Source organism: Primulina eburnea, chromosome 15 (genome assembly GCF_022965805.1).
Source record: "Primulina eburnea isolate SZY01 chromosome 15, ASM2296580v1, whole genome shotgun sequence".
Taxonomy (NCBI): Eukaryota; Viridiplantae; Streptophyta; class Magnoliopsida; order Lamiales; family Gesneriaceae; genus Primulina; species Primulina eburnea.
Genome location: NC_133115.1, coordinates 32,353,069 through 32,376,831, shown reverse-complemented (window position 1 = coordinate 32,376,831; position 23,763 = coordinate 32,353,069). Strand labels below are relative to the sequence as shown.

Sequence of the window (23,763 nt, the reverse complement as noted above, 5' to 3'; positions counted from 1 at the left end):
ATCGAGACAAATCCTAAAACCAAATCCTTTATTCCACCTCCCCTTTTGTCTAAATCTAAAATATTTAAACTCCAAAGATTTAATAAAAGATACATACATGCACACTGATGGATAATTAATTAACTTCTTACAACGTAACAAGCATTCTAAAAAGGGTCACTCAGACCCATACTTCAACAGCTCCCACCTGAAGGGACGGAAACATGGATGAACTTCAGGCGAGCTTTTGAAGAGCAGTGCGGCACACACACAAACTGCGGCTATTGCCACCATGGACAGCATTGCCGGTTTGTAAATCCTCACGGATGATCTCCAACTTCCATAACCCCCCATTTTCTGCTCACATTGGCTACAACTTCGAGGTCTTTCTGTTTCAAAAGCAACTCCTGACTTACCCAACTTACCCGTGTTTCCGATTTTCTGTTTAGTGGGTACGGTGTTGTCTGGAATGTCCACTACAATGTGACTGTTTAGCAATTTCTTGTTCAGCTTCCGCTGAACTAGATGGATGTAGGAATAATGACTGCGGAAACATGCGTAATCATGAGGTGTCAACCCTGTGCTGTCTTTAGCATTCTTCCATGCATCGATTCCCACCTGAAAAAGAAAATGTGATTTCTCGAGTTTAGAAACACCCATCGTTCTTAACCATGCCGTGCTTATTAAAAGCATACAAAGAAGGAGCATACCGATTTGGGATCTTCAGTTAATGCATCTAATACACTCTCACGGCCATCTAGACAGGCCGCTATGTGAAGAGGAGTCAGCCCTCCTGGCCCAACAGAATCAGGTCTAAACAAATACTGGTCCTCGTCAGCTTGATTAAGTTTTGGTCCCGTTTTGGTCAAAGATTCACTCGGACGGTATTCTAAGAGAAACTCTATCATGGACTTGCTATTTCTCCGGACAGCTTGGTGAAGAAGGCCAATGTCCAGCAACGCGAGTAGAATGGAAGTGTGTTTCCCCGGATCAACGGCACCATCCAAGAAAATGCTCAAGAGCTTTTCGACTACAGCACACCAGTCATGATCAATGGAGAACTCGATAAGCCACCTGAAACGTTTTAAAGGGAATAGATCCACTTTAAAACTGGATTCACCCAGTCTATACTTCAAACGGCTTCTCTGGAGAAGCCAACCCAATTCGTGCATGAACTCCAAAGCTTGGTTCCTAGTCTCTAATTTATTTGTATCTCCATCGGTGACTCCAATGATGCTCTCTAGGGTACAAATTTCTAAACAGACATCCTTCTCTGCAACGATGAAGGGAAAGAAGCTGCTGCTGAGACCATGGTCTTCAACCTAATATATACGAGTACAAACAAAATTTATTACATACAAAGGGTGAGCATGCACCAATTAGACTGTAATTTCACAAAACTCTTAATGAAACAAACAAAATATATTTTTTATTTGCGCATCAAAGCAATGAATACAACATCACCTCGATAAATCCCCTTCCAACTATATTTGGCATGGTGCAAGAGAAGTTAAGGGATTGAATCTCATCATGCTCCATGAATGACTCTGCTCCTGTTCTAGCACCACAATTTTCCTGAGCCAGATATTTTCCATCTATTTGGCATAGTAACCTGGACCAAAAAGCCAAGTGAATGATATAAAATTGCTTCAGGCAGTGTTCGGATTCTTTATGAATTTGGATTGAAGGATTTCAAGCCCATCGCATATACTTGAGCAAAAATAAATTAAGTATTTCAAATTCCAAATCTTAGTCCAACAAAATTTTGTATACAATATTTGAAATCATCTGCACCTAGATCTCATTTCGAATCAATGTATTTTCAGATATTTTGATTTTAAATCCTCTTTTAAATTCAAATACCTCCACAAGACGCAGCCTTAGATTTTCCAGAACTTCTTAAAGAATGAACGATTCAAACAACCTTGTCTAAACCAAGAGATTGATGCATGTAAAAAGAATACCTTGAAGTTACAAGGGAAAAATTGAACCCTTGGACAAAAAACTGAACACTCTCTGAGGCACAGACGGCAATAGGACTGATACTTGAAATTCTGCAGCTTTGATGATATTTTAGATGTGACGGTGTGTCTAGAACAACCTGGCCTGTGATCAAATGGAATTTTTCAGTGTTATTGACATTCAAGGATTTTCCATTTCTCGGAAACAGAAAATAATTTGAAACAAATAATAGGACCAGAAAATAAAATATACCGTCGCAGACAAATGAGACGTGATTCTGTACTTGAGAGTATATCCATCCAGTTTTCCAAAACGAATCGTTAGATGAATCAAAAAGCCTCCTCAAACTGGAATATAGATCACAGTACAGCTGGAGGCCAAAATAATTGTGACAGTTAGATGCCGTTTTCTTAAAAGCTGTATTTATTCCCTTTTACAATAGCTCACGTAATCAAACTAATCAACATCCAGTTTGATTATTCATGTACTCACAGCCTCACTGCACTCTAACTCGATTATTAACTTCCAAAAATTCTAGCTGAATAAAAATTTACCTCCTCCCACATGGAATTATCCATACGTAGGTATATCGTCAGTATGACACAACCAGGCCGGATGTAGCTTTCTATCTCTGTAGGACTATTGGATAGCCAATCAAGAATCTGAAATCCATTGGGTAAGTTTGAAGTTCCAAACCACAAACGCGCAAATTTAAGTCATTGTGAAAATATTTAACCTTGAAAGCCAGGAACAAACCTGCTTTCGCACAACAAGAGGGAAATCACTTGGACCTTTCCCAAAGAGTTTAAAAACAATCCGATCTGTGCGACTCTGCGATCAAATTGAAAATTCTGTCACAATGAAACCCAACAAAAAATGGTATCTCAATGCAAAAACTACTTGAAGTTATTTCTTCCGTCCTACAATTAAAGCATTCAAAACATGGTTATCAAATAATAACACTTGATACAGCACTAGTTTAAGAGGCACTAGAAGTTGTGGTGAGGAGAATAACATATCCTAGTTCGGGAGCTGAATACACAGTTCAATCAAAATGAAAAATTATATATGTATTCTAGTCATATGAAAACAAGAAGATATATGGGGTTGGGTTTTAAAATAGAAGCTTTCAATGTAGGAAATATATAAAAGCTCTACAATAATTTTAGTTAACACCTGCTCATCCCCACTGGATGTAGATGGCGAATGGCTTGAAGTAGAACCAGAATTCCCACTGTTCTGAGCAGGAAAAGAATTTCGAGAATCTTTATACAGCCAAAATGACCTAGAAGGAGATACATTCCCTGTATTTTCCGGGGCAACAGTGTCCTCAAGACCGTCCATGCAGTCTTGTGAATCATCATAAACATTATTTAAGTCAATGTTACTCAGTTTTATCCTTTCTATCGGAGTATCAGAAGCATTTGCTTTGATCGAGTTGCTAGCCTTTTTTATTAAAGTAGATGAATTGTCTGTAATTCCACCTTGAGAATTATCAGCCAGCATCCTCTTTTGTGTCAGATCAGATGCAGATATGATCACACCCTGCCCAGCATTTCTACTAAGGTCCTGCAGATATTAATAGTCAGAAAACTAACCAAAAAACGAGAATATTCAAGTCTTTGGGACCTTAGGCACCTTTTCGGTTTCCAGATATTTATCCACGTTCTGCAAATCCTGAGAAACAGGTAACAATGTAGCAGGGTTCCTTTCACCAGTTGTACCAGCAAAATTTGCAAGGTTTCTTAGGAGATGAGATAGCAAATCCTGATTGTCTGTTTGATCTGAGTCATTGGCTGCAAAGTAATTGAGTGAGACAATTCATGATGAGTCACAAGAACTTGAGTGAATATAGAACGTCTTGGATGAATAAATTTAAAATGACAAAACAAGAAAGACTAAAGAAACAGGTTTGGACATAGAACACAAAAAATCAAACAGGAGGAAAAATAAATGAAAACATGGAAGCATGAGTGATGGTGTGCAATTGAAGCACCCACAGGTCCCTATAACATCCTTCTAATAGACGATCAATCAGACGACTTCTTATAATTAGATGTGTTTGTCTTGAAAACATAGGTGATGAAAAAATGGCATATAAATTTCCTGGACTCTCGCTGATACATATCAAAGCTGACAGCAGTAACTGAGCCTTATCTACGTTCCAAAATCTAATTTGAACCCTACAACTAATTAGCATCTACTGTGAAGATTGTAGTGATGCCAAAATTTATCTTGGCTTGACCTAAATGATTATTGTTGGCCATGTACCTCCTTCAGTCAACACATATTTTGTTAAAAAGGAGAGAAAACAAAGGAAGGAAAATGTAAAAAAAGAAAGAAAAGAATAATTGCAGCATAAAATGCATCCTACTCTAGTTTGGTGATTGCACTTAAATAGTAGTTTATTTATAGATTTCAACAGGCACATGGATGATACTCCAATGCATATAAACTCCCTTTATCCACGTCTACTATCTAGATAGCATGACTTAAGAAAGTTGATTTATTTCATCTTAGTCCCACTATAAAAGATTTTTTTTCTGACAGGTGATTCTAGTTTCAGGGATCCGGTAGTTCATTAAGATTAAACAAGTATGTGTTACACAACAAAAAAAAGAAACACGAAAATATATACAGCAACTAGACTAGCATACATGAAATGCTCGATCAAAATTTCAAATTAAGCTAGTTCTTTTTCACATAATGCAGTAAAATGGCTAAGATAGTGCCGCATAACAAATAATTTAGTCAGATAGTAACTTACAATGTATATTGGAGAGTATCTTTAGCAGACTAATTAGTAAATAATTACTTCCCCGCTCATCATTAAGAGTTTCTGCATTTACAACATTTTCAGGATGAGTTTTCCTTCGCCTTTTGTTGTGACCTGCCAATCGCCTGCGACAACTCCTCTTCCCTTCATCAAACTCTTCCAGAACATGAAACCTGGAGAAAAATTAATACTATCTTAAAAATCACAATGGCATACTAACCAGTGGTTCTACTATTACTTGGTTTTATAGCAGACTTCCAAATAATTTCAGAATGCATACACAGTCCAAATATACAACACAAGGCAGCATAATTCTGAGGAACATATCCAGATTGGTGAATGTGGAGTGAAAAGGTATTAAAGGTAAGGAGTTAGATAGGAACTGCTGATCCTACGGTTTATGGGCAATGCTAATAATCCTTCCACAAAAATATTTAGATGAAAGAGTGACCTGCTGCACTGCTGACAAAACCGCTGCATGGCATTTCCCACTAAAGCTTTGGTAGCCTTAGAATGCACATCACAAACTTTATGCCGTTTGTGATAATCTTTCGCATTGCTCAAGTCCGCCTTACAATCCTCCACTTGGCAAACCGCACGACTACATGGTACTCCAGAAATTTTGGTCTTCTTACTACTCTTACCTTCTGACTTGTCTACATCCCCTTCCGTGACAGGATACATTTGTCCACCTAGCTTCAGATTCAGTGATCCACACTCTTCATTCACCTTTTCGGTTTCAACCTCAACACCCCTCCTACGTTTGTCCAACTCAGCCCGTTCTCTCTCAATTCCATCTGACCCCGATGAGAAACTATAGGAGGCTCCGTTATACGCCGGAATTTCTGATCCAGCCGGAAAGAACTGTTTACTTCTACAGTCTGATGGGACAGAGTTCAGAGGAGCAGCCACAAACAAATCGCCATCCCATATCCAGTCATTCAAATCCCATTCCACACTCCTTTTTCCCATGGCCTTCAAATCGGGAGCCACTGGACCAAAGAATTGATGCAACTTCCCACCAAACTTCGTCTCCATTTATGAAAATCCAAACCACCACAACAGCCAAACTTCAAAACGAGAGAAAGTGACCAGAGTTCCGAGAATCTATATTCACAAAAACAAGGGCAAAGATTGAATCTTTCCTGTGGGTCTACAGTAAGCTGATTAAATACAATTTTCGATCAGCCTCGCTAGTACCCCAGAAATTCAACAAGAGCACGATGACACATCCATGGATCCAAACAAGAACACCCCACGATCCAAAATAACTCTAATCTACCATTAAGATCGATTCGGGGTACCACATAACGGACAGACCACATCTCCCAACACTTTAACCCAAAAAAGACTTTACCTTCGATCAAATACAAAAAACCCAGTATGTATCCCTTGAGGCCCTTCTTTGTGTATATCGGGTATTTCTTTTTCCCACTGCCTGTACAACATATGATAAGATAGGACTAAACCTTCCGACAAAACCGAAAGTGAGATTCGATCTGCGATGTTTCTGCTCTGACCGAAAGATCACCAGCGATTTAGAGCTCCACAATACAGAAAAGAGAGAGAGAAAAATCCGAACCCGCGTTCTATCTATTATCAGGGTCAGAGGAAAACGTAAAAAAAAATGGAGTACGCGATACAGAAAAATAACCTACAAATACAATAACATTTGCTAGTAGAAAAGGTACATAAAAATTTGACCCCAGCTTCGGGGAATCTACAGCCCCCACAATCCAGTTCCCTCCGTCCATTGCTTGTCTCTACTATCACAGTAAAAATCGAAAAGAAATAGAACTTAATTTGTGGAAATTATCGAGGAAATTTTGCATTTACCAGTGAATTGAATCTGCTCTGTTATGTGTTTGTTGAAATTGGAGTGACAATTTTGATACGCTCCGCAAAATTATTTTATAAAAGTTAATCGATGTTAATGTATATGTACATAATTTATATTATACTAACAGTTCAATTCAGGGTTATCTACTCTTTGCACGCAGACTCGATTATATCGGACTCGAATTTTAAACTATATGTGAACTTGCCTTCAAAAAGATAGTGAATCTGCCCTTTCTTCATTTAATTTTTAAATTGATCTACCCGGGCTAATCAATCAAATTTCCAGGATAAAAAAATTATCATAGCCGATTGGTGATCGTGAATTGTTATAGTTATTAAATTTGTTTTTCACAATATTTTGATGCAATAAATTGTTGATATAAGAAAAAATTATATGGCAAAACTTTGTGTTGAGACAGGTCTCACAGGTCGCTATTTGTGAAAACGAATCTCTTATTTGGTTCATCAATGCAAAAATATTACTTTTTATGCTAATAGTATTACTTTTTATTGTGAATATCGGTAGGGTTGACACATCTCACAGATACATATTCGTTAGATCGTCTCACAAAAGACATACTCTTATTCAACGAGCTAATAGTAAGTCAAAATGATTGTGAATTATTTGATGGGTAAAATGGAGCAAGTTGCAAAGTGATTTAATGTAGTAAGCATGTGTGGGGTTGGGAGAGAGTACATGGAGAGTGTGACTCTTCATCAAATAAAAAGAGATGCCTCTCAATACCCAACTTCTTCTGCATCCTTCATTTTCTGAATTTATCTTCATTCAATTATCTTTTTTTAAGTTATTTTTTCCAAAGAAAATATTAATACCGATGATGTACATGTTAATATTTCGATAATGTTATAAATTTTTTTTAATGTGAAATTGAAAAGAACATAAATGAAAGGTAGAATGTCGATTTTAGTCTTATATATATTTGAGCCTAACATTTTTAGACATGTATAATATGTTGAATCAATTATAGTCCTATAACTATATTTCGATTATTAATTTTAGGTATTATCATAAAAAATCACGTGATAAATTACTAGTATCATCGGGGAATTGTTGTGATACGTGGTTTAAAAAAAAATCACAATAATTTTTATGTCAAAAGTATTATTTTTTACTCTAAATATGAATAGATCGATTCAGTGTGACGCACAAATCCATATTATCGTATTATATTATCATCTTTCCCATCTTGTTCAGCCCATTATGGCTTGGGCCCGATCGGACAAAAACATTTTAAGCGACAAACAAGCGGATGGTAGTTAGTATTGGTGAGTTTTCAACCGGGAAGAACAAAACATAGAATATGTTCGAATGATACATTTGATTCGTGAGTTCGTAGAGTAGATACCAGTTTTATAGATGGTTTGGAGTTTGATTTCTCTTATTAATATCTTTTTAGACGATTTTGTCACACGTGACTTACACAATACAATTTACATGGCTAACATAGGTGTAAAATATCGGGCTACGTCAAAAATTTATCTAACGCACGTAAAAAATGGCGGAAGTAATTTCCGCGAGATAATCAAATAATTTTCATTTGGATTTCAGTTTATATTTTATTATACAATCAATATGTTCGGAAAAAAACTTTATAATAATATACATGATAAAAGACAAAAGTATTACCAATCGGTTGACCTACACTCAGATTTTTGGGTGCATTTACACTAGTGTCCATTTGGAACAATGGGCCATTTTCCCATTTTTGGACAGCAAATAATGGAGTATTTTTTGGAGTTCATGCTTTTTAGGATATGTCTTTCGTGTAATAGTGAGATAGATCGATTTGATCTACATACAAGATGTAGCTAAAAAAGAATTCTATTTTGGGGTAACTGAGAAAATATGGGGGTTGTTCCCGTAGTACGATAAACAATAATTTCGTTAAAACACCAAAAATTATTACAACACAATTTTGAAATATTTCTAATGTTCTAAAAGTGGTTTGAGTTAACAAAGTTAAGAAAATAAAAGGGAAAAATTATAATTTAATAACAAATTTTTCTGATATAAAATCAATAATATATTTAACCAAATATACATTACAAGCTTGATCACTACTTAGTCGCAAAGTGGTGTGATGATCGAAAGCTGGATAATTAAAACACGATAATTATCTGTGTTACGAAGATTTAAACATAATATTTGAACAGTTTAAAAAATTTGAGTTTCAACCGAACATTTTGTTAAATGTTGAAAATAAGATTGTTAATCTCTGCACTATTTTTTATCATTTTTAGAGAAACAAGTAAAACCAACCATGAAAAAAAAATAATTGAAAGTAGGAAGAATTGAAAACGATGTGATTACTATTAATACTAGGAAAGCCAAAAAAGTTGATAGGCGATAAGTGTATAATTCAGTAGGGGATTTTTAATAATAGAAGGGGATGGTATGAATAGGATGATTGCTAGGAAGCACGCTAACCCGGTGAGATGGATTACTCCACATTTGTTACTCTGCTGCCGATGGCTAGCTCGCCCTCTGCCACTGCGAATTTCTGTCAAATCTAAACTCCGAATCCAATCTGTTTCTGAGATATAACCCCCACCCCCCCCCCCCCCCCCCCCCCCTCTCTAATTCACGGCTCTACAGAGTATGCATCCATGCATATCTGGTGGATATGTGGCCCGGACTTCGATGTAGGAGGTAAAACTCGGAACCCACTTCCCCTTTCCTTCGGATTTTCGTTGTGTTGTTCAAGATTTCATCTTTGCAGTTTCTTTGTTTTTGTAGTGTGCGTGGCTGCGTGCCTTTGTATCTGTGGTTAAAGATTCAGTTGTTTTCCTCGATTTGATTTACGTGATTTTGTTTTTAGTTCTTTTTCCTTCATTATCGGGTGCGATGTATTGCTAAGGTTTGTGGGCTGATGTAAGAGGGTAAGAGCTTTTGGGGATAAACTGCTGAGGTTGAGAAACGGGAAACTAGTTGTCTTACAGCTATGCCTTCTACATCACCATTTATACAGTTTAATTTATGTCCTGCAATTTGAATGTAAAGTGATAGTGTGGACACAAACAAGCATAGGTTACGGGAACAATCTAGTGAATCCTGAGTAAAAATAACAGCAGTTTATGAATGAATCTGGATCTCACGTGGGCGTGATTTTTCCAGATACTGCTATAGTGATGCAGCTTGAGACTGCTGATTGTCTTAAATCTTTGTCATTCATTCATGAGTATTAGTTCTTTTCGCATGTTCAGAATCTCAGATGAGTGAATGTTGCAAGATATTATCGAATGTGCATATTATCTGTGAAATAGTGCATATGATATTGTGTGTACATTCTTTCTCAATCACGGCACTACATGTTAATCTCCTTCGTTGGTTTTTCTCAGCTTAGTCCCTGGGGCTGCTGTTTTTTTCCTTTGATATATCTGGACAAGTTTGAGGCTGAGGGCAATTTAAGGATTGGGATCTGTTTAAATTGGCCAGAATCAGATGCAAATCCATGATACGGTGAAGATTGCCCATGATTATGGAACTACTACCTGACCTTTCTTCTGATATCCTTATTTCTGGTTAAGCATGTTAGAGATCACCTGTTTTTATTGCTGAGTGGAGCTTGACCCTTCTGAAGACCCGTTGCAGCAGAAGACCGCAGTAAAAATGATAAATAGATCATTAATCTTAACATATTTCTACCTTCTAATCTACATTACACTTTCTTCTGGAGTTATTTTATATAACAAGGTACTAGATTTTGACTATCATTTCTGACACTCGGCTCTTTCCCTTGTGTAAAATATGTGCAATGTCAGCTCCAGTATACAACTTTTAAGTCAAACTGACATCTACTCTCATGTTGAGCATAGATTTTCATTTCATAATTTATTAATGCTTTCACAAGTTTGGTCTTTCTCAGCTTACTTTTTAGTTACTTGTCATGCCCCCGTTTTCATTTCATAATTTGTTAATGCTTTATCCTGGTTGCTATTGATGTGCACTGACATTGACTTTTGTAGTGGGTTCTTTCTCCGAAATACTTTAACTTTCCATTTCCAATAACACTTACTATGATACATATGGGATTCTCCGGTGCAGTGGCATTTTTCCTTATTCGCGTCTTCAAGGTACGTCTACCTGCCACATGCTAACTATAAAAATTCTCTTATCATATGGTGTCACCAAATCATGCTGTGACATGAGAAAAACATGCGTATTGATATTTTACCCATATTTATTTAAAACCCCAAGGAAAATCCGTCTCAACTGTAAAATTTATTTTCATATTGGATATTTCACTATTAACATTATTTTCTAAGTACTCCTGCATTTTAGAATATTACTCATTAGTGCGGGCTCACTTTGATGAGGCATATGCTTTTGTTGAACCTTGAGCTTAGGATCAAGGGCGCATGGATACCTAAGTTATCTTGCGAATATAATGGTTGTCGTTTTATTAATCAGTTGCAAATGCAAGAACATATTTCAGCATGAAAAATGAAAAAGGGGGAGGTGCAAATATTTCTCTCTTTATTCGAACGCTTACTTTCTCGAGTCCTTACATTTTAAGGCATTTAAAATTTTAATTATGGGTCTGCTGTGATTTAGGATTCCAGTGCAAGGGGAACCAAAGTAGGAAAGTTTGATTTGATATGCGCGCGTGCGCACACACACACACCAAAATAGGAAAGTTTGTTTTGATACGCAGACACAGACACAGACACACACTCAACCTTCCGGTGCAAGGGGAACCAAAGTAGGACAGTTTGATTTGATATGCGCACACACACACTAACCAAAGAAGGAAAGTTTGATTTGATACGACACACACATGCGCGTCTTTATATATATATATATATATATATATATATATATATATATATATATATATACACACTCACACACACATTTATCAATTATCATGATTATGGCTTTACATTATTGGACAAAACAATATGGATCTTTAAAGCATGTTCTTTCAAAGGTGATCGGTTGGCTAGTGCCGTGGAGTAATTCCGTGTCCCAATCCAACTCCTCATCACAAAATGCTGGAAACACCTCAAAATATCAATGTTTGGACGACTTTATTTATTTTTTCTTACTTAACATGATCTAAACGAAATTTACTGCAGGTCGTGTCTCCAGTTAAAATGACTTTCCGCATGTATGAGGGTTATTCCACTTTATATTTATTCTGATTTTTCCTATATTAATCTTATGTTCCTATAAATATTCTTTTTTGTCTTCTTATTCTCCCTCTTGGGTTGCAGATATGCATCTTGTGTGATCCCAATTAGTGCCTTCTTCGCATCAAGTCTTTGGTACGTACTTAACAGTGACGATATAGAATTTTAAACCAATCGAAATCCAAAACACGTGAAATGAGGAAATTTGAACCTCATAAATGAAGGAATAATTTTTGAGAACGGAATAGAGAATCTGAAATATTGGACCACCAAACATGAGGAATAAAGAAATGCATTAGTTATTTAAGTGCATGGAATTAACGCATAGCATGATGGTCCATGGACCATGTACAGTGCCATATACAGTAAACTTGTAGGGGATCACTTGAAGTTTTTTGTTTCTTTATGTAAATTGTGAGCTATGGATATGAGCAAATGTTGTACAAAATCAAGGTGAACTTTTGTCATAGTGCTCTAATCCTATTTGATGATACCAACTTTTCCCTGGGTCCGGTCTGGTGAGCTTGAGCTTCAGATCAACAACGTTTGAATCGGAGCGGATGGAGAACCACCGGTTTATACAGACTAAGGTACTGGAAGGTGTCGAAAATTTTCCCGACACGACCACTTCGACCTCTTGATCGGATTTAGGAACGGAGAAAAATGAGAAGATTCAATAAATGGTAGTGGATATATCCTTCTCCCCGACCATGAAACATATATGGGTATTTATAATGGTTGAGATGACTTCTTCCCATAGCGTGTCGAAGTCTATTTTAGGTAAATTTCCTTATAAAATTAAATTCTTCTCCCATTACTGTCAGTCCGGGCCGGATTCCTTGTCACATCTAACCATGCGGCGAGATTCTAGCACATTTAAAGATTATTCACGCAATTCTTCTCCAATCACTGCCAGTCCGGGTCGGACTCCTCGTTACATCTAATCATACGGCGAGATTCTAGCCTATTTAAAGATTATTCACTCTTTTGACATGTGACAGTTCTTAGGATAGGAACAAGCTCGGGCTTGGGATTCATGTCACAAGCATATGTGCTGGACATAACCTTACTCCGATCGCTGATTGGGCTCGGACACGTGTAATTCGACTATCCGGGCTCGGACGAGCGCCAGGACTCGGCTGAGCACCTGGGCTCGGCCACAGGGGCTCGGCCGAGCACGGATATATCCACTACCACCTATCGAATCTTCTCATTTTTTTCTGTTCCTAAATCCGATCAAGAGGTCGAAGTGGTCGTGTGTATAAACCGGTGGTTTTCCATCCGCTCCGGTTCAAACGTTGTTGATCTGAAGCTCAAGCTCACCAGACCGGACCCAGGGAAAAGTTGGTATCATCACTATTATTCTTAGCTCTGATAAAATCAACTATTCCTGAAAACTATAGCACTAATGACTCTTCCTATTTTCCACAGGTTTGGTAACACTGCTTACTTGCATATATCAGTGGCTTTCATTCAGATGCTCAAGGCCCTTAGTGAGCAAAACAAACAACCCATCGATGATTTTATATCATTATTAATGTTTTTCGAATCTAAGAAAATTTTTTATTCTTGCAGTGCCTGTGGCAACATTTACTGTGGCTGTTCTGTGTGGTACCGACAAACTAAGATGGGACGTGTTTTTTAACATGGTTTTGGTCAGTGTTGGAGTTGTCGTCTCCTCTTATGGGGAAATTCATTTTAATGTGATCGGCACAGTTTATCAGGTTACGGGCATATTTGCGGAAGCTCTGAGACTGGTCTTGACTCAAGTCCTTCTACAGAAGAAGGGCTTGACTCTAAACCCCATCACAAGCTTATACTACATCGCGCCGTGCAGTTTCATATTTTTGCTTGTGCCTTGGTACTGCCTGGAGCAACCTGGGATGGAAGTATCTCAAATTCAGTTTAATATGTGGATCTTCTTTTCCAATGCCATTTGCGCTCTACTGTTGAACTTCTCAATCTTCTTAGTGATCGGCAGAACTGGTGCAGTGACGGTTCGAGTTGCCGGTGTTCTCAAGGACTGGATACTTATAGCCCTCTCAACACTGATTTTCCCAGAATCAACGATCACTGGTCTGAACGTTATTGGCTACGGCATTGGTAAACATATTTTCACAGGCGCATTAATTGAACTCTAAATATGGCCTCTCATTCTAGCTAATAAAATTTTCATGCAGCGCTTTGTGGGGTAGTCTTGTACAACTACTTGAAGGTGAAGGAATCTTCTCAAAACGTTCCTGAAAGGATTACAAAGGTAACATTGAATCCAAAAACACTATTTTATCTACGGTATGTTAGCTTAGATTCCTTGGTCGGTTCAGGATTGGGTGTTCGAAAAGAAGTCATCCGATGTATACAGAACAGATGGTAGCAGCATTGGTGATGCTGACAACGAGGTTGTAATAGACGAAGAGACGCCCCTTGTTCCTCCCAGTTCATCGTCCAGGTTGTCTCATGTTGGAAGAACTCAGATGCAGCAAAGTAGTCGTAATGTATGAACTAGTACAACTCAATTTTTTCACATTAGCCAAAGTACATGCCTTTTACAGTCTATTTTCTATTATTTTGATTGTAAATTCCTTGTACGATGAGGTTTATTTCACAAGTAGCCGTTTGTCGATTCACATTCATTGCATGGCATGTAATCATCAGTCGACTCTATAACTTTTATCCGGTGACAAATTTATTCGAGGCGTTATAAAAAGAAAATCAGAGAATATTCACCATTGCTTGTACCCGAAAATGACACGAGGGAAAAAGAATCGAGAAAAGCATAAATAAACAAGATTGACATATCCATTTGTTCTCGTCACGCAACATCTCGTTTATTATACATGAAGAATAACAGCAATCAAGCAGAACGGAAAAAAGAACAAATAACGGATTAACAAGCCACTCATGCTATACATGTGTATAGAATAAATTATCGTACACATATGGACATCTCAAGTAGGAAGCTTTGAAGAAAATTAAGACACAAGGCAGCACAAATTGGGTCATTAAGGGAAACTCATGAAAACTTGGATGGGTATTGTAACCCTTCAATCACAAATTTACCAAAAATGGTGCGCCGGCCTTACATACAGTAGTCTCCTTGTTGTTGGAGCCGGAGGAGCCAATCCAGGAATATCCCGTATGCTTTTGTTGTTGGGATTCACTATCTAAGAAACACACAACTCTCATGCAATCAATACTGGTGGAGAGTGCATAAAGTAGAACTAAAACAAATAATACATATTAAAAAACGAAAATATATGAGATGCAATGCCATACTATAAAGTAACAAAACACATTCTTAAGTTGGTACGTGCCCCAGAGAGTCTGGGCTGCAGTAAAGATTAATATTAAAAATTCTAGACGCGCTAACAAAAACATCGAGTATGTCAGTCACAATTAAATAACAAAATCAAAATTCTAAAAAAACGTATGTTAGTTACACGAGCAAATGTGAAGGGTAGATATTAAATGGTAATTCAAGTATCATTCAAAATCTCATTAGCTGAGGGGTGCTTAAAGCATATACCTTAAGCCTTAAAGATGTGCGAAGGTGCGGATGTAACTAAAAGAAACTATGCCTTGACATGTCAACATTTTATAAACTCATGAGAGAGTCTTCAACATACAAAACTATTAGATGTCAAGAAGGATATACAAGAAAAAGATTCCACATTTCTTATCAATGAGAAATCATTATCATTAATTAAAAATGGCCACATGACACGGATAGTATAAATGGAAAACAACTCGTGCGCAGCTTGAAATCAACTAATATATTGATTTTGAAAAATGGATGCCGTGTTAATGTCAAATTTAAAGTCCAAAAACTAAAATACCTTCACGACGATTATGGCAATAACCCCACATACAATCAGAAAAAGAAACATCATGATGCATTTATCAGTCGCCACCTGGAAAACAAGAGAACTTGATATCAATAAAGTCAATAAAATTGAGAAATCTAATGAAGTATACACTTGAGAAAAAATAAAAATTAGACCATCTTTATAAAAAAAAAAACCCAATCCAATAAGCATCTCAAAATATTTCAATTTTCTTAGGTTTGACCAGCAATTTTTGCACATATAGCTACCCGTAGCCTCTCACGTGGACACAGGCAGTTTCATTTTGTATAGAATTTTCAAGGTGTTGCCTTGTAACATCGTATAAAAGTGACAGAGACAAGGAAAAAGAGATGATGTTCCCAGCAGATGTACCTGCCTACCAATCTCCTTAACAAGCTGGGATGCCTTTTTGATAGAGAATTGGATGGTGTCCAGTTCATTGACAATGCGACCCATTTGTTCAGTCTGCCATATTTAAAAAGATAGATATGATTTGGCAATGAAATACTCGAGGACAATAAAAAAAGTGACACAAAATTTCACTCACTTGTCCCTTCAAAGTAGTAGCAGTCTGTGTTCCCACTTCGACTGCTTTGATGAACCACCTAAATAATCATAGAATTTAGAAAATTTTCAACCTGTAAGAATTCAGCATGTACTTTCATCTACCTGCTTGGAGCGTTCAATGGCTTGGTCAGTTTCATCCATTCTCTTCGTGCCAGCATTGATAAGCTCCTGATTTGACATTTCTATATCAATCCATGAAAATGGAAGGTGAGATATCAGCAAGACACAAGGTGATTGAAAACTTTTTTTTGCATAATATTATATGCAGATTACAGTTCAACAGCATAGCATTCATATCAAATCAGGTAATCACCATGGTGTATCATACTAAGTAGAATGACACTGTTAGCTGCTTCTCTGATTTCAACAATAAGAGTACCAATTCAGGTTCCACATTGAATCGAGAAGCAAAGGTAGACCATTGACTGTGTTATTACCATTCTCATTTATAAAGCATTAACTAAAGTTAAGATGAAGGATCTTACGGACAGGACACAAAATATTTTAGGAAGAAGTGGTTAGATTCAACAAAAAATGAGCATGAAGTAAATAATAACGAATCAGCCAAACAATGAATTTAAAATTTCAATGAGACCAAACGAGAGCACAGGGAGGTATTCTCATGAAAGAAAGAAAGAAAGAAGAAGGAAAATAAGCAGGCTGACAGAGACCATGGATTTAAAAGCTTTTTAAGCATATGGAATCATCAAGGTTTGAACATAAAATATTTTCTAAACATAACAATTTCGCTAAAGAGAGGATTAAGCTATCCCAATATGGCGGTGCTTTATAGATGAGTTAACAAGAATTTTTTTTCAAAAAACAAACATGGATTTAGATTAACAGTTCGTGTCTGTACATGAGTACATCTATCAACGATAATATAATACGCGGACAGGCGCCATTCTTTCCATTTTTACTCATAGAAGGTAACTGCAACAATGCAATCCAACTAATTAATAAGAAAGGCGGGGTATGGACCTGATGTCACTTGAACATTCTCATCATCTGTAGGCTCAATTCCACCAGCTCCCATATCGAAGAGTTCGACCCTCTTATTTCCAAGAGAGCTCATGTACCTGCACCACCATTGCAAGATAGACATAGTAAAGAAGAAAAAGCAAAGAAGAAAGACAATATGGACAGGGAACTGATTATTCATATCAAAGATTACATCAATGTTTCCAAAATTTCACAAGCAATCTTTCATTATTGTTTATACTAGAAACATCATCATCATCATGCATCAGAATCACTCTTTTCCACTCTGAACTTCCTGTCTTGGTTAAACAAGTAAAAAAAGCAAAAGTAAAACGGATGCCATTTAATTTGGAAACATCACTGCCCTTTCTTAACTCTTCACTGGAAGAAAATATAGAGGGACACATGCCTTAAAAACTCACACATTGAGAAGAAAAAAGGGAATGCAATATGAAGCTAGTTACAAATACTCTTTCCTACTTTGAAGAATTTGTCTACATTGAACAAGCACATAAAGGAAAACCAATGCAATATAATTTGGAAACATAACTTTCCTTGATTACCCCTCCTTGGAAACATATGTAGGTGCATTCATGCTTTAAAACTTTCAAGTATTAAAAAATGACCGGGGATGCAATCAAATCTACAACATCTCATGATATAAATAATTGTTAAAGAGAAGAAATTGCCCAAGAAAATAGTATCTGAAATTATTAAAATGACACGGAATTCGGAAAAGCATTGTGCTTATGTGGCATGGATTTGATTTAAATCATGCTTAAAAATCGTGAAGGACAAGTACCAGCTTCCCGTTGGAAAATAGAAAGACCAAAAGGAAATAATCAATTCAAAACTAGATTGACCTAACATGACAGTTTATCATCAGTCTACATATGCTTCACACTTAAAATAACAATGATCCCACCTTATGATGATAGGATATTAGAGCAAAGGTGAAGGGGCCTGACTCCTGACAGAACTGGGAATGACATAACATTTTGCATCAAAGCAACAAGTCATAAGCCAGACCCAAATATCAACTATAAAAATCTGTGGATTCAAACTTGCTTCTGTTTTCACCGTTTAACAAAAACCAAATCCTTGGCCATGATCAAAATGACAGCATTTTGATCATCAATCGACTATAATCAGTGAGTTATTAATTAAAACAGAAACAATGCGCTTACGTTTTCCTCAGGGCTACATATGAATTCAACTCTTTGATCTGAAATAAAAAAAGGAAATAAAATGAAGAACTTCATAAGAGCAATAAATCAAAATCTGCATCAGTATGCAGGTGTTCTGGGTATCAGGATGCTGTGAAAAGTCTAAAACAATGATCTAGACATGATGAACTCAAGACACAAGACCCATGACAAAATCAAAAGTATAATAAATCAAAACATTAAGACCACATAAACCACCAAGAACTTTTAGAAGACAAGTTTATAATCATTTTTTACAACAAAGGCTTACATTCCACCATTCAAAACTGATCATTATGTTCTGTGTGTGTGATAATTGAAGGCAATGATGATTGTTAAAATAACATCCAGCAGTATGGTGCCCACTTATATAACCTCTGTGCTATACTGCTACCTAAGAGTGAGTAAGACTAAGAAGAAACTAATATAAATTCTTCTTTTTGGCTTGCTAGAAATATTAAATTGCCTCAGTATTTAAGGATGCTTTTGTGTATGATATGCTGTAGAAAAGAATAAATATATTATTTGAAAATGTAAACAGTGCCATGACTAAAAACATCAACATATCAGTATAGGAGTATTCTTCAGAACCTTCAAATCTAAAAGGAATTCAAGTTTCTAATATACTTACCATGGATTGCTTCTCATCATTTAGCTGCTTGGTAATCTCAGGAGAATTTTTGCTTTCCTCATCTTTAATTTCGCGGTCAAGTTCTTTAATCAATCTGGTCATTTAACATGTGATCAAAAGTGAACAAAGGGCTTTTCAAGGCATAATGCATGCAAGATTGACAGAAATAAATCCTACGACTCTGTACTCCAGTTAATAGCCACAGTTCAAAAAAGAGTCAAAAGCGAGGATGAATCAGACAAGTGTTCCAACGAGCATTCCATACATGTAATAGGTGTAACTCTCTGAACACAAAAGTGAACAACACTATAGAGAAGCCAAATTACAGAAATAAAAGGTAAAATTACCTTTTGCACTCCCTCATCTTCCCGGTAAGATCCTCTAGCTGTTTGCTTTGTCTGTTGGAATCTTTAATTTTATCCAGCTTTTGAAAGCCATTTCTGATTTAGGAATGAGAGACAGTGAAGATTAATTACAATAAGGTGCCACTATTAAGACTAGCTTGCACTAGAACATCAAAAAATTCCCAGATGGATAAAAAGTAAAAGGCAAATGTCCATCCAGCCTCATAAAAAAGTGATAACTCTTTCACAACTTACTTATCGAAAACAAATATCCAAACCATAGGCCCATATCCAAAATCGCTAATATAAAAACGTGATGTTGCAAGGAAAATAAGAAGACCATTAATAATTCATATATACAGATAAGCGGAGGAATGAGGATAGCAAGTTAAAATCGAAATTGACTTGAAGAAAGCTCCTCATCATGCAATTGGGCCAAATAGGTAATACTATCAACAGTTGAGAAGCTTCACTAGGAGACACGATTCAGCGTTATACGGTCATTAGCATTGCAAACACCAACCAAACACAGCATTCTAATAATGTAGTCCCAGAAAGGATGAGGAGCAGAAGCACAAAGAGGACTTGATGACTTCAACCGATATCAGATAATTGCATTCACAAGCAACACAGAAAGTCAAAGGAGAACATAACATAAAAAGCAGATCTTCAAGAAGGTTTAAAAAAATTTAAGTTGAACAACCATCCAAAATATGCCGTAAATAAAAAAAAAGGCAAATGCCCCAAAAAAGCACATAACCAGGCCGTAGATAAAAGCATGAAGATAAACACTACGCAAGGGCACGCATGGCATCGCGAATTTCCCCATGAATCTGCTCCATTTGAGGGTTCATCTGCAACTCCAAGTTGGCCATATTTCTGCCTCCCTCTCTCTATTTCTCGAGTGTAAATCGTACACGAAGAAATTCGTCACCGGCAAATGACGGCAACAATTCCCCCCAAAATGCAACCTCTCAAACCATCTGTTTCCCAGAGATTACAAAAAGAAAACAAAATCGCAATTTGTTATGCCTGACAGAGGATGATGCGTGGGATGCAGAATTTCAAAGCAGAAACAGATATCGTTGGTGAGAAAAAAACTGAATTAGAGATGGTTTAGGGTTCTCCGATTGGGGGTAGAGAGAGAGATGCAGGGAAAAAAGATGACAGATAAAAGTGGGTTGTCGCAGGCCAGACCATAAGTATACTGTATTAATCATATTTTATTATTATAAAAAAAAAAATCATCACTAAATCTAATTCCAAATTTAATTTTATACAATACTATAACTAAATCGAAACATTTAAAATAAAACACTAGTACTCATGTAAAACGATCTTATGAGTCAATTTTTTGAAACATATATTCTATTTGAGTTAACTATGAAATTTTTAATTTTTAAGCCAAAAATATTAATTTATATTATAAATATAGACATGTTTGGCTCGTCTCAAGAAAATTCGTGAGACCGTCTCACAAAAGAAATATGTCGAATTATGTTCATCGTGCACTGCATTAATGTTTATTTAATGTTTTTTTGGTAGGATATTATGCTTGACACTTTATCTGATAATATTGAACAACTTGAGTTTGTTGTATCTATCTTGATCTGTTGAAGTCTGATCAGTTGAAGTGCGATTAGAGTTTGAACAATCCACTCTGAATGTTTCTTTGATAATGTGGTCGCGTTAGAAACATATTCAACAGATGATATTCTAGTTATATCTGCAATTTGCATTTCTAATAGAACTATGAGCACCTTGACATGTCAAGTGGCTAGAATCGTGTAATTATATAAATATGACATCTATACCCGAAACACTAACTCGACATTGTTTTGTCATCGTTAAAACTTAGATTATTTTAAACTTAACACATTATTTAAACTTAACACAATGATAGGAGAAGAATACAAAACTTCTCCCAATAAAATATAGAATCAGATATATATTTGTCATATAGATTAAATTTATTATTATACATACAAATTTATTATTATTTACCAAGTGTTTCTAATGGTGTATAACTAATGCATTTTGTGATAGAAGCATACTACCAAATATAGATAACTGCTAATTTATTTAGGACATAACGAAACGAAAAGATACTACCAAATATATGCAACTGCTAATTTATTATTTTTACAATTTTAGTACTTTGTATCAAAATTAAATTTATCCTGTTATAATACAAGTGCTTGAAAATTTATGTAAGTTTAATAAAGTTTTTAAAATAAATGACTGAAAATCTGTATAAATGCAAATTATGTAAAAACAATTCCGGAAACAAAAATTTTTAAATGCAAAATATTGTACTTGGTTCAAATATTGATGAGTTGAGAGTTCACTAGGCACGCTGGGCTGTAGCCCAGCCCATTTTTTTTTATTTAGCGACGGTTTTAGCGACGGTTTTTGATAACCGTCGCTACTTTTGCTATGGTTTTAGTAAACCTGTCGCCGATGTGGATCGGCGACAGTTTTATCAAAAACCGTCGCAATTATTAGCGACGGTTATTGCTAAAACCGTCGCTACATTATTAAAAAATAAAAAAAGGTGGATCGGCGGTTTTAATTAGCGACGGTTTATTCAATAGAACATCATTACCACTTTGATGTTTATAATGCAGCAATAGATTTCATTTTGATGTAGTTAAATACTCGGTTCAATGAGTCATCGGTGAAACTTCTTTCTCTTAGTATAGCTTTAGATCCTAAAAATTCATTTGATTCATTTAACAGTGATGATATTTGCAAGCTTGCGAAGAAGTTTTATCCTGGAGATTTCACAGATCAAGAAATTGTTGTTTTGAAGTATGAATTGATACATTTATAAACTCGATGTGATGCAGAATTTAAAGGTTTCTACACTTGTTGAGTTGTGTCAGCAATTGACCGAGAGTGGACGGTCAAGTGTTTATGTTATGTTGACTAGATTGATTCATCTTGTTTTGACATTATCTGTGTCTACTGCCACTATTGAACGGGCTTTTTCAGCAATGAAGCATTTGGGTTCAATATGCATGAGTGAGAGTAGTACTGAGACGAGTGATCACTTGAGAAATTTCCGTGTGTTAAGCTATTGACATTGAGACATTTGACTTGGTTCGCTAGGTGAGACGTAAAAGAAAGACATTGAATCTTAACGAGCAATATTATATATGTTGGGAACATGATTACCGATATGGAAAAAATAAGATCGATGTTTGGATCTGAAACTACATTAGCACTGAGACATATTTTTCTCCGAGCTCGTGAACTTAACAACTTGACACATTGGCACCCAAATAAGTTCAACCCCTCATGTTCACTTGTCGTTTAGTACGGAGCTTTACGCTGACACAAGTATAATGAAATAAATTTGCGTATTTGCTAACAATATTTTTTGACCTAATGGTAAGCGTTTGATCTTAAAATCATTTTTCTAAAATAAATGCTTGTAATAAAATATAATTGAAATTTTATTTACCCAATTAAAACCTTTTTAAAACTCATATATAAATAAAACTTACAATTTAAAAAATCTCCAAAATATTTATAAAAAAAAAGCGTGAATATGAGAGAAAAATATGGTAAAAATAATCGAAAACAATTGTAGAAGGCAAAAACTTGTATGAGACGGTCTCACAGGTCGTATTTTGTGAGACGATCTTTATTTGGATAATCCATGAAAAAGTATTACTTTTTATGCTAAGAGTATTACTTTTTATTGTGAATATGGGTAGGGTTGACCCGTCTAACAGATTGTGATCTGTGAGACGGTCTCACATGAGACCTACTCATGGTAGAATATCATAAGTTTGTTAAAATGTGAATTTCAAATTATAATTTAAAGGAAAAAATCACAATCTTACTTCTAATTTTTTAAAAAATTACAAAAATCGGAATAGAAATAGATGGCAAGGCGGGCCAGCCCACCATCTCAATGGGCTAGAAATCTCCAACTCAACCGATGGTCCGGCCCACATAAATTAAAAAATAAAAATTCATTCTAATTAATTAAAAATTCATCTCATTTCATTTCATAAATATTTATAAAAAATTTCAATAAAATATTTTGTTATTGACTTCACACTTCTACATTTTACACAAAGTAATTAATATAAAAATATTCACAACTTTCATTAAAACTAATAATTAACCAGTGCGATACACGGTATAATATTATTAAAAATTAATGAAAATGAATAGATATTTAAACTGAAAAAATAATATAAGTTAAAAAATAAAAATAAACTATTTTTCATTAATTTCAAAATGCTTTCTTAAATATAATGCATGTCCATTAATTTTTTGCCTAATAATCACTATCATATTTCAAAATTTTAGATGTGTTAGCCTAAGGCAATGACATAATTCTTATCGTGTTTAGTGTATTGATGTCGACCACTAACCTTAATATATATTTAATTCTTTAATTTTCGAGAAGCTATATATTATTATTTTTTAACATATGATAAAAAAAAATTTAAATCATATTCAA

At 35.6% G+C, this 23,763-nt stretch overlaps 3 protein-coding genes across 4 annotated transcripts; 1 reads left to right on the top strand and 2 right to left on the bottom strand.

The window, feature by feature from the left end:
* Positions 1-9: 9 nt before the first annotated feature.
* On the bottom strand, positions 10-6,360 carry LOC140814943 (squamosa promoter-binding-like protein 1). Its single transcript, XM_073174040.1, has 11 exons — positions 5,169-6,360; positions 4,709-4,890; positions 3,580-3,737; positions 3,118-3,510; positions 2,698-2,772; positions 2,496-2,603; positions 2,194-2,311; positions 1,944-2,085; positions 1,444-1,591; positions 690-1,301; positions 10-597 (listed from the first exon to the last, which is right to left on the bottom strand). The coding sequence occupies exons 1-11, from the start codon at positions 5,753-5,755 to the stop codon at positions 157-159; spliced, it is 2,964 nt and encodes a 987-aa protein (XP_073030141.1). The 5' UTR covers positions 5,756-6,360; the 3' UTR covers positions 10-156.
* A 2,488-nt stretch (positions 6,361-8,848) lies between these two features.
* LOC140813939 (probable sugar phosphate/phosphate translocator At1g48230) lies at positions 8,849-14,337 on the top strand. 2 transcript variants are annotated; one of them, XM_073172762.1, is made up of 9 exons: positions 8,849-9,227; positions 9,917-10,271; positions 10,544-10,651; positions 11,657-11,688; positions 11,795-11,845; positions 13,142-13,203; positions 13,286-13,813; positions 13,891-13,967; positions 14,035-14,337. In XM_073172762.1, the coding sequence occupies exons 2-9, from the start codon at positions 10,188-10,190 to the stop codon at positions 14,209-14,211; spliced, it is 1,119 nt and encodes a 372-aa protein (XP_073028863.1). In that variant the 5' UTR covers positions 8,849-9,227; positions 9,917-10,187; the 3' UTR covers positions 14,212-14,337. The 2 variants fall into 2 exon arrangements, with proteins under 2 accessions (XP_073028863.1, XP_073028864.1); XM_073172763.1 differs by having other exon boundaries at positions 8,852-9,227; positions 9,917-10,651; positions 11,509-11,688.
* Positions 14,338-14,487: 150 nt separating this feature from the next.
* On the bottom strand, positions 14,488-20,470 carry LOC140813940 (novel plant SNARE 13-like). The gene is made up of 10 exons (XM_073172764.1): positions 20,079-20,470; positions 19,287-19,379; positions 18,940-19,033; positions 18,291-18,328; positions 17,104-17,201; positions 16,215-16,304; positions 16,103-16,146; positions 15,928-16,020; positions 15,547-15,621; positions 14,488-14,874 (listed from the first exon to the last, which is right to left on the bottom strand). Exons 1-10 carry the CDS (start codon positions 20,156-20,158, stop codon positions 14,767-14,769), a joined length of 813 nt encoding a protein of 270 aa, XP_073028865.1. The 5' UTR covers positions 20,159-20,470; the 3' UTR covers positions 14,488-14,766.
* Between the last annotated feature and the right edge of the window lie 3,293 nt (positions 20,471-23,763).